The sequence below is a fragment of the Ascidia mentula genome, chromosome 8, assembly GCF_947561715.1.
Source record: "Ascidia mentula chromosome 8, kaAscMent1.1, whole genome shotgun sequence".
NCBI classification, from domain to species: Eukaryota; Metazoa; Chordata; class Ascidiacea; order Phlebobranchia; family Ascidiidae; genus Ascidia; species Ascidia mentula.
Genome location: NC_138573.1, coordinates 3,515,604 through 3,527,043, shown reverse-complemented (window position 1 = coordinate 3,527,043; position 11,440 = coordinate 3,515,604). Strand labels below are relative to the sequence as shown.

The window sequence follows — 11,440 nt, the reverse complement described above, 5'->3', positions numbered from 1 at the left end:
TGGAATAAGCTTTCGTGCTGTTACGCATCACTGCACAGAAAGTAACTTATCGTGGGTTTGTTCAGAGCAGACAAACAACTAAATCTGCGTAAAAAACAGTTTATTTACCAATCATACCAGCAACAAAACAACATGAGCAAATCAGAGGGTGCTGTCGATACAGCTACTGCAGCTTCTCTGGATAATGATCAGGTAAATATGGGATCTTTTTACCAATTTTATCAACTAATTACTAATGTTAGAGCAAATAGTGCCAAGACAAGTGGTAGACCTAAAGTTTTTTTAGGGGTTAGCACAAAAGTGCAATTACTGAAGCTAATTAATCGTTTTGTAAAGCAAAGGTGTTTGTAATGAGGGTTTATTTGTATATATATATATATGTGTGTGTGTGTGACACATGTAGTTTTTGATTTCAACTACAATTACAGGATAAGGAGAAGAAAGCTAAAAAAGATTCTGACAAGCCATCAAAGTCATCTAGAAAAAGGCACCGCTCCCGGTCTCGCAGTAGAAAGAGATCAAAATCAAGAGGAAAAAGCAGGAGATCTAGATCAAGACACAAATCACCCAAGAGAAGGAGGTATGAACTAACATAGAAACCATTGTCACTGATTTGTTGGGTAAATCTAACTGATTAAAAATATTGCAGAAGTCCGTCACACAGGAGAAGGCGCTCCAGAGATCGTCGGTCAAAGTCAAGAGAAAAAAAACGAAAGTGAGTTGTAGCAAATACGTGCACATTGTGGAGGATTTTGCAAATAAAACTAGCAGACTTCAATCTGAAACTTTTAAATTATTGACTTCCTATTGGAATAAATTGCCGTTGGTAGTAATAGCAATGGTCAGTAAAGGAATGGATTCTGGCAAATTTAAGGAACCAGTTGTGCAAATTTAATTTTTTTTTTATTTGCTTGAACAGAATTTCTTCAGTTCAAAAGAATTGTGGATTTTATTCACAAAATTTCAGATATACTTTATAAAAACTTTGCAGGGAATCACGGCGTTCAAAAAGGTCGAGGAGCAAAGAACGAAAGCGGAAGCACTCATCTTCAAGCTCGTCCAGTAGCGGTTCAGAGTGTGACAACAAAGAAAGTATGACAAAATGTTTCTTTGTTAAAAAGATTAAAATAGCAATTTATTCAATCATTTTTTAATGTAAAACTTTAACCAATTATAATGTTGTCTAGGTACGAAGAATGGAGTAAAGACTGATCCAGTGACAGTTGCTGAAAATGGTACAACTGTCAGTGACAGTCAAAGTAAGAAGGATGAACTACCAGCAGTAAATGGTGCCAATGACCAGTCATCTGCTTCAACAGAAAACACCAACCAGGATGCAATCATTGGTAAAGACAAAAAGGAAAGGTATGGTATCGATTAATGTGTAGAAAATGAAAACTTGGTACAGGTATTGTCATGGTTGTTGATTTGCAGTGGTGAAGCACAAGACACTAAAAAGTCATCCAAGGATGAGAGCAAACAAAAAAGTTCCAAAGATAAAAAAGAGAGAAGGTAATAGTCTTGGTTTTTGACAAACGAGTCATTATTACTTTTACAGCTATATTTTTTATTAACAATCAGCGAATATTGGTGTTTTAATTTGAGTACCTTATTTTTTGTCCATTGTTTAAAGACGCTCAAGGTCAACTGAAAGAAAGAAGAGATCGCGGACACCATCTAGATCCAGTAGAAGAAGGTAAAGTATATTTTGAAGTGAGAAGTGTGACCAAGGTATTTTGACATATTGCTCCATTGGCAGACATCGTTCAAGATCTAGAGAAAGAAAAAGATCAAGGGATCGAAGCAGAAGATCAAGATCAAGAAACAGAAGGTAAACTCCAGTCATCCACTGTAGTTACTAACTATCATTTGTATAATGTTCTGTCATAGAAAATCAACATCCTGAACATGCAATGATATTTATGGCTAAAAATCTAAGCGGCTTCACTTTTTAGATCCCGCTCACGAAGAAGATCAACTTCGAGATCGAGAAAGCGATCCAGATCAAAAGACCGCGGAAAAGATAAATCCAAATCCACCAGTGAGAAAGAAAAGAAGGCTTCTAAGTTCACCGATATTGACCCAGTAAATCACACGATCCTAAACTGCAAATGTTATTGTTTTATCGCTACATTTTACTTTCCCCGACAGCTTTCAAAAGATTTCGAACAAGCCAAACTAGAGGAGGAAATGCGGAAGAGGAGAGATCGGGTTGAGATGTGGAGAAAAGAGCAAAAAGGCAACCTTGAGGAGGATGGCAAAAAAGATGACGAGAATGAGGAAGAAAATGAGGGTGATGATAAAGAAGATGGGAAACCACGCAAGGTTTGGTCGTTGGAAGATGATGAAGATGACGATGAAGGTATTTTTAGTTTTTTTTACCACTGATTTAGGTAAAACAATTAAGGCAAGTTGAGTTATTTACCGATAAAAATAAAATGCAGTCAGACCTTGTTTGCCCCGACTACTTAATGGCGTCTCATCAGTTTAGCAGGGTATTTGGATTAACAAAATTGAGGTGTAAAGGTTGAATTAGGGTATGGTTAGTGAGGTCTGACTGCACTTTAACAAAATTGAGATGATTTAGACCAGTGTTGAGTAAAGTGACAATCCTGATATTAACAAAACAGAAATGTATACAGTGACCAATTTTTACTGACATTGTTCTAGTGCTCATATCCAAATGCACAATCCTAACTGAACGTTTAAACATGATAAACAAACAATGCATAGATGGTGAAACAGAGGCAAAAGAAAGTGGTGACGAAGAAGAATCAAAAGATGAAGAAAATGAAGAAAAAATGGAAGTCAAAGAGGAAGTTGAAGAGGAGGATGTCGACCCTTTGGATGCTTTCATGATGGAGCTCACCAAGAACAAAAGCAAGGAAAAAAAGACGGTTCATATTGTTTTTTGCAATTCCTTAGTATAAATTTACAATAAAAGCTAGTAACGTCTCTTACATTGCCAGGCGAATGTTAAAGCTGGTAAAGGCGGACCTAAGGTGAGCAGAGTGAGCGCCGTTGCCAAGAGCAACAAGGCCAAAGTAAACAAAGGGGAATTAATGGAAGGGAACGCTGACCACATGGAGGTAATGTATATTATGCCGATAACATCACAAATTCCAACAAACGTTTGAAAAATCGTATTTTGTGTCAAGTATTCTTCGGAGGAAGAAGAGGAGTCGTTGGAGACGGCTTTCGGAAAATTTAAGAACAAGCAACAGCCGAAGAAACTCGAAACAACGATCGACCACAGCAAAATCGATTACGAGCCCTTCCGCAAGAATTTTTATGTCGAGGTAATAATGCACTTTAAACACCCGCAAAAATTCCTTTTTCAAGTCATGTAGTTGAAGGATCCGATGCTTTCGTAGTATTTTTCAATGTGCATTATTTCGATGCTCAGGTTCCAGAACTGGCAGCTATGACCACCGCTGAAGTTGACAACATGCGAGCGGAAATGGAAGACATCAAGATCAGAGGAAAGAATTGTCCGAAACCAATTCAGTCTTGGGTTCAAGCTGGAGTTTCGCTCAAAGTCCTCAACTCACTTAAAAAGTTAGTGTGACTGTTTTCAATATGTCCTGGCAATATTTTCTTGTAGCGCTACGGACAAATGTTGTTGTAAGTCGCTAAGGAGGAACCAAGAGTTTCAGCACCGAATATAAAATAAATGTTGCAGCGGAATTATTAGGGCGCAAAATTTACGTTTATCACTCGTTGCCAAAATTAAACTTAAGTTTGGCACTAGCTGCCACATACCACATATTGTAGCAAGTGAATGCAGAAACTTTCTTTGTAACATAAACTTAAACAAACTGTGTCCACAGAGCCGGATACGAAAAGCCCACATGCATTCAAGCGCAAGCCATACCCGCCGTAATGGGAGGCAACGATTTAATCGGCATCGCAAAAACCGGTAGCGGAAAAACTGTTGCCTTTCTCCTTCCCATGTTACGTCATATTATGGACCAAAGACCTCTCGAAAACGGGGAAGGCCCGATTGGTAAGTGACGGCAAATGAACTACGAAAATTTATACAAATAATTTGTTGAATTAACTGGGCAATAATATGTTTAATTAACTGAGAAAAATATTATTATTTAACTGAGAAATAATATTATTGTTTAACTGAGAAATAATATGTTTAATTAATTGAAAAGTAATATGTTTATTTAACTGAGAAATGATAGGTTTGATAAAAGGAGAAACTTGTTGTTTGCTTTTAAATAATTTAGCATAGAAAAATGGAAGTATGGGTGTTTATATTTCAACTTAACGGTCTTGAATATTGTTGTACCAGCTGTAATAATGACACCGACTCGTGAGCTCGCCTTACAGATCACCAAAGAGTGTAAAAGATTTTCAAAACCCAACAAATTACATGCGGTGTGTGTGTACGGAGGTACTGGAATCTCGGAGCAGGTTGGTCGAGATTATGAAAATTGCTTGTTTAAAAAACCTTGCATATTGTGTGGAATACATCTAACGCTCGATTAAAAAAGTCAACTTAATAACAGTCATCTGAAAATACGCCTGTATAAATTAGTTAGGGTTGCCATCAGTTTTGACGAAAAAATAGGCACGGTTTGGCAACCCTTTCTCAAGTATATAGATTTTAGTATGTAAAAATTTTCCTGTTTTTTAGATTGCGGAGTTAAAGAGAGGAGCGGAGATCATTGTATGTACACCGGGCCGGATGATTGACATGCTCTCAGCCAACAACGGTTGGTCGATAACCACACTAACCGTCCTTACTCTATTCTGTGCATTTTACCTGTTTACAATCGGCATGTGTTGATGGTAAAAAAACGCCCACTCCGTAACTCAAGCCGTAACCCCCATTGCGATGGTTGATTAAACGGGTTGTAGGTATTGTAGGGATAGTGACGTTTTTCGGTTCTGATTTGTGTTAATTTTTTGCAGGTTCCCGTCAAACGACACATGTTGTGAACCACATTCTGCTTCGCACGATAAAACCAACCCGTTAACAGCTTAAAGCGCATTTTTTATACATTAGAGCGAAGTTAAATTTTTCGGGTTAACTTATCGCCTGACTGCTAAACTTCCAACGTAAAACGTGACAAAATCGCCTTTTCGTTGACGACATGGGTAGTCGAGGTAGTAGACACGTAAGCTTGCCATATACCATCTGCCATTTCTACACATGCCGTGTAAATTTGTTTCTTTTTGCTTCTCCACGCAGGTGAAGTTCATTCAAACGTCGATGCGCCCGTTCCCGCGGCGGCTCCTTCTTTGTTCTTGCTGATTTAAGCAAATGCATTCCATCTTCTAAAATAAGCTAGTCGCATACTAACCAAAGGGGTTAGCATCAGGGCCAGGCTTTTTATTTAAATTTGGATTTTGGAGCTCTGTTTACCCTGACGATATTCAGTAATATTACCAAAAGACCTTTCTAGAAACTTGAGTCACTCTGATGTTGACCCCTTGTCTATAGTTCTGTAGTATATGTTAGGCTTTAAATTTAAAGTTCTTCGGCACATTTCTAACCCTTTTTTCTTTTTCCTGCCTTCGGGTTGTTTACTTTGTAGGTCGAGTTACGAATATGAGGAGATGTACTTACTTGGTGCTGGACGAAGCCGACCGGATGTTCGATATGGGTTTCGAGCCACAGGTAAGCTGTGTTTGTACTTCATAGCGTAAGGTTATCTCCCACTCCCTTGTTGGCAATTGCCCGTGTTGTACAACCCAGTGCTGCCATGTCTCGTATACTAACTTCTAAATTAATTAACGCAAAAGTATAATCCATAACACTTGAGCCTATCTTGCCACTAACTACCTGTAATTTTTGTACGTAGTATATACAGAGTGACATTGCATGTATATCTCAAAGTCATGAGCCTATCCACGTAGTTGGGAAATACCAACAAGCATTACACCCTCGTCGAAACGAGATTCGCTCAGTTGCAGAAACGTTGAACATTATATTGTGAACCAGGTGATGCACATCATCAACTCCTGCCGACCCGACCGACAAACCGTGCTTTTCTCAGCTACCTTTCCCCGACAAATGGAGGCGCTAGCCAGGCGGATCCTCAACAAACCCATCGAGGTTCAAGTCGGTGGAAGAAGCGTAGTATGCTCTGACGTCACACAGGAAGTGGTAAGCGTTGCGAGGTTTATCTGTTTCTTTGTAAATCAAGCGAAATCGATGTACAGCTGTATGCGATAAAATAGTGATCTGGCCAAGTAGGCCTATAATAAAACAACATTTAATATTTACTTTCTGAAATGAACCTTTTCCAACGCCACTTGTTGTGCGTGATTACACTTGTTGGTGGAAACTTCACATCAAAATTACAACATAAATTGTATTGCAGGTCGAAACAGTGCGTGTATACACCCTGTCTGCAGCTCTCATTGATTATTATGGCTCTTTTGCGCATATAAATTGTATTGTAATTTTAAAAAAAAAACGGATCATACAAGTCAAAAAAAGTTTTTTGTGGTCTAAATTATTGTATTTCTGTCTTGAACACTACATTGCTAAAGAGGTCCAACAAGAGTCCTTGTAAATTATTGTTCCATTTGTTGTGGATATCACCTTACGACAAACACCGTCATTTGGGGCCGACACCTCTCTGGTTCCCCTGCTTACAATTTACAACCTGTATCAACTCAGACCTTTAAAAAATCAATGTGGTTTGCTTAGATTGTTCTGAACGAAGAACAAAAGTTCCTCAAGTTGTTGGAATTGTTGGGAAGTTACCAAGAACAAGGTTCTGTTCTCGTGTTCGTGGACAAACAGGAGGCGGCTGATAGTCTTCTTAAGGAACTGATGGGGAGCAGTTACTCCTGTATGTCCCTGCACGGAGGTACGACTTTGCCTTGTTTACCGCCTTGTGGGCTTCAAACGTGATTCCGCCCAAAAGTCCTTAGTATGTTTGATTTGATAGAAGTGCCATAAAAAGGAGTAGATTTTAGTGAACAGTTGGTTTTACGAATGACGTGTTGGACGTTTTGTTCGTACAGATGAGCTAAAGCTAAGTTGATTGCTGAACAAAAAATGATTTCAGTGTCATACCAACCTCTTTATTATGTCCAATTGCTTGTTCTCTTAACAAATATTGAGTTACCCCTACAATTATACTATTAGTGTAAACGTGCTTCCTCCGTATCCTCATTAAAAATTAAATATCTTGACTTTCCGCTGCAACAACTGCATGTCACCATGGAAACTATTCAATCTATTTTTCCTGTAGGTATCGACCAGTACGACCGGGATTCCATAATTAACGACTTCAAAAGCGGAGTGAACAGCCTTTTAATTGCAACCTCGGTAGCGGCGAGAGGTTTGGACGTGAAAAACCTTGTGTTGGTCGTGAACTACTCCTGTCCCAATCACTACGAAGATTACGTGCACAGATGCGGGCGCACTGGTCGCGCAGGAAATAAGGTACAAAGAAATTTTCACGGACAAATTTAAAAAATTTCAGTACTTGTGGTATTTTTCAAAAGACTGCAAATTCAGTCGACTGGTCATATGATGCCGGGTTTTAAACACACTTAAAAAAATACTTCATTATATGTCCTTTATTTACTATTGGTGTATTGTTATGGCATACAATACTATCAACATCAGTACATTTGTATTCAGTCTCTGGAAATACACTTTATATTTCATGATGTTGTTTCTTCGTCATTACTTACAACTTGATTTGTACAGGGTTCGGCGATAACCTTCATAACGTCGAATCAAGCTCGTTACTCTGGGGAAATAATGAAAGCCCTCGAATTGAGCGGGGCAAAAGTACCCAAGAAACTTGAGAACCTCTGGCTTCAATTCAAAAACGAACAACAGGCGGTAAGAATGGTTTTATGAAGAATATGGAGCTTCAGTGTAAAAACGCTTGTAGAAATATATTTGCAAATAGTTTACAGAGGAAACCGATGAAAAAACCCAAGTCCTTTTAACTTAAATTTTGTCTGCAAGTAGCACATTTTTTAATTCCTTCATTGCGTTTCTCTGAATTAAATTTTGAGGTTGGGTTTTATTACGTAATAATACTTGATTCTAATCACAGCAAGGAAAGGCGGTTAAATCAAACAGTGGTTTCAGTGGACGCGGATTCAAGTTCGATGAAACTGAACATGTTCTCGCTAAAGAAAGAAGACAAATTCAGAAAGCAGCTCTCGGTTTGCAAGATTCCGACGACGATGAACCGGCACAAGACGTAAGATATGTGTTGCTTTATATATCACATGCAATAACATTTGTGGGGTTTTCGATGGCTTCCGTATATCTACAGTTAGAAAGATAATCCCCAACAAAACTTCCCTCATTCGTAAAGTTTCAGAAAGAAATTTTAACAATAACTTTAATTAAATCTCCGTTCGCAGATTGATGACCAGATCGAGAGTATGTTCAACAGCAAAAAGACGGTCAAAGACGTTGCGGCTCCACTAGGTGGCGTTGCCGGTTCGACCGGAGGTGCGGCAGCAAATGCGGCAAAACTGGAAGCAGCGAAACGATTGGCTTCCAAGATTAGCCTCGTAAAGAACATTGGACAACAGGTAGGAACTTGCTCTTGGTTGTTAGTGTGGGTTGTTGCCATAGCTACAAACACAGTGTATTTTGCTTGTGGGAATTAAAGTGTGTTTAGCTGTGGCTTGATTTTACCGAAAACCCTTTTTCAACTAAATTTTCGTGGACTTTGTAACTTTGATCTTCTGCTGTTTGTAGGACGTGATGCAAAAGGCTGCCACGGCTGTTATGATGGGCAACAACCTCCAAGTACCCAAAGTATCGGCTAAGACGATAGCTGAGCAATTGGCGGAAAAAATCAATCAGAAACTCAATTACATTCCTCAGGTACCGTGGCCGTGACTTTCTTTCTCAATAAATAGGTTGGTGGGGTTAATTTTATCACTCCTGCCCTGTTTTGCCAGGAGAAGCCGGAGGAAGATGAGGAGGATGACGAGAACAAAGGAGTCGCTAAAAGATACGAAGAAGAACTTGAAATCAACGACTTCCCGCAGGTAGAAAAACATCCGAATTTCCAATACAATATTTTGTCTATTTAGCAATGGCAGGGATGACGGTGGTAACTTTTTCATAGTCTCAACTAGTCAGCAAGAATTTACCACGAAACGATCGTTATAATGGTTATATACCTTACATACAACATTAGCGGCACTTTTATTTTTTATTTTCCAGACATGTCGGTGGAAAGTCACCTCCAAAGACACTCTGCTGCAAATTAGCGAGTACAGCGAGGCTGGTGTCACCATTAGGGGGCAGTATTTCCCGCCCGGCAAACAGACAGGGGAGGACGAACGTAAACTCTATCTCGCCATTGAAGGTATTTCTCTTTACCGCACCATGTCAATAAATTGCCAGCGATTGAAAAGCCGTCGCTGGCTCAATTTCCCGTTGGCTTTGTGTTGTTCCGTACTTTTGCTTGGTATTTTTTTAAAACCATCTGAACTATTTCCATAGCAACGACGGAGATTGCAGTGCAGAAGGCGAAGAGCGAAATTACTCGTCTTATTAAAGAGGAACTGATTAGATTGGTAAGCCATAAAAACACTTCAAAACAGAAGATCAAACATACAAGTGTTTTTTCAAACAAAAAACCAAAGCTAATATGCTGCTATACAATATGTATAAACGTTTCGAACACGACTGCGTCCATCATCATTGCAATTTGAGAATGAGCTGCCCCCATCTCATCGTTTTGGCCTTTTGGTTTACATTTATAAAGTTTTTTGCACATAAATACAAGTGTTTATTTCCTGCATTTTAACTTGGCGGTTCATGTCGAACTAAAATTTTTCCTTTTTGAATTTCAGCAAAACTCCTATCAACCCATATCGAAAGGCAGGTACAAAGTTCTCTAACCTACACGAGGTCAAGGTCGACGAGGTCCTCTCCCGTCAGCTACGTCACAGCCAAACGTCATTCCTTGTGCTATCTGTTTTGAACTCAAGTTTTCAATTCTGCTATTTTACATTTGGTTACCCAGCAGCAGGGCGGTCAACATCATTTAGCACTTTCATTTTCGTTGATACCAAATTAAATGAAAATGCGTTGTAACGTCGTATCTCTTGTGTGCTGCCTTGGCGTTGCGCTGTACACATCTTGAATATACTTGTCTCAAAGCCCCCTTGTGTATATTATTTTCCGTGTTAGCCGCATGCCAGAACCTTTGTCGGTTGAAAATGAGTGTCGACAGGCAGTTAATTAGGTGCGAGTTTAGCGAAGAGGCCTCCGGAGGCGCCTAGAGTCGCAACTGGAGCTGTATCTGCAGTACGCACGTGGACGTTTCAATTAAGGGCACGTTTGGGCGCAAGGTAAGTCCGCTGATGAATTATTCAAGTCCCTCTGGGACGACTTCGGCGCCTGGCCTGATTCCTATGCATTACGCAAGCTTTGTGCATCAGTTTTAAGTCGCCTGGTTGTTGTTCAGCCGATTTAGTGCAAAGCGAAGTGAGTTTGCTAGTTGTTTGTCAACTCTGATTTAACCAATGATCATTCATTACTTTTGTGTGTATATTCTAAATAGAGTTACTGGCCTCGTTTTGTGTTTGTTGGAATATCGATACTGATGAAACTGATGATATTTACGATGATAAACGCGCATCATTTGCTGTTTGTCAGTATGAATAGCTGCACTTTTGCCACGACTTACAAACTATTTTTAATGCAAACCTAGTGTATTTGTACAACAGATTTTACGCAAACTGGCGGTGATGTTCCTTTTTTGTTACACTGGAAGGGTTATAAATATCACCTTCATTTACTTGAACCATCAATACCCAACTTACGTAAGTCGCTAATTTATCTCGTTAAACAAAAGGTATTACACATAAATATCTCTATGCAACTTGCAATTACCGCGGACGACATTCGACATTGCAACAAAGGTCATTGTCGAGTAATTATCGAGACAATACCCACCGAGAGGCGATTGTCCCCAGCTACAAACGATAATTAAATGCTTGCAGCCTGGAAGCGCAAGACGATTAAGTCAGCGGGCGAAATTAGTCAGAATTGTGAGCACCCCCGCTGCGAGTACCAGTGTGATTTTAGCTAGGTTGTCCGGCCTTCTGCTGAAAAGTTCATTTATAACTGACACCACCTTTGAGTTGAGGCACACTGCAATAACTTCAGGAGGTGAGTGGTTCACTTTCAGAGCTTGAATGTGACGCTCGGTTTATGAGAGTTCCGATGTTGTCGTGTATAGATAGGTTGACAACAGTTGCAGTTTTGCGTAGTATAGCAGTTGTATCCATGTTTAGGAGTGATTTCAAAAAGCATACGAGTTCTGTGTTGATCAAACAGGCGATTGTTCTTTTTATGGCAGGAAACCAGGAGTTAAATCATGTAATAGGCAAGTCATTTTGATCTAACAATTTTAATAAAAGTATTTGAATTGATAATGAACGATAACAACAAAGATATTTGTATACTGCTAGT

General features: G+C 39.3%; 1 protein-coding gene across 1 annotated transcript; it reads left to right on the top strand.

Moving 5' to 3' along the window:
• The first annotated feature begins 56 nt into the window (after positions 1-56).
• Positions 57-10,125, top strand: LOC145911010 (putative ATP-dependent RNA helicase DDX46). Its single transcript, XM_082998242.1, has 29 exons — positions 57-192; positions 429-580; positions 650-715; positions 992-1,092; positions 1,188-1,365; positions 1,435-1,512; positions 1,634-1,696; positions 1,760-1,831; positions 1,956-2,085; positions 2,152-2,362; positions 2,734-2,897; positions 2,970-3,089; positions 3,159-3,299; positions 3,407-3,558; positions 3,831-4,006; positions 4,304-4,425; positions 4,649-4,727; positions 5,553-5,635; positions 5,960-6,124; positions 6,674-6,836; positions 7,224-7,417; positions 7,688-7,825; positions 8,046-8,195; positions 8,362-8,535; positions 8,705-8,833; positions 8,911-9,000; positions 9,179-9,323; positions 9,461-9,534; positions 9,814-10,125. The coding sequence occupies exons 1-29, from the start codon at positions 133-135 to the stop codon at positions 9,859-9,861; spliced, it is 3,618 nt and encodes a 1,205-aa protein (XP_082854368.1). The 5' UTR covers positions 57-132; the 3' UTR covers positions 9,862-10,125.
• The last annotated feature ends 1,315 nt before the right edge of the window (positions 10,126-11,440 follow it).

Coding starts and splice junctions, on each gene's coding strand:
- LOC145911010 (XM_082998242.1), top strand. CDS start 133: ATGAGCAAATCAGAGGGTGCTGTCGATACAGCTACTGCAGCTTCTCTG. Junction 581..649: donor AAATCACCCAAGAGAAGGAG/GTATGAACTAAC, acceptor AAAATATTGCAG/AAGTCCGTCACACAGGAGAA. Junction 3,090..3,158: donor GGAACGCTGACCACATGGAG/GTAATGTATATT, acceptor TTTTGTGTCAAG/TATTCTTCGGAGGAAGAAGA.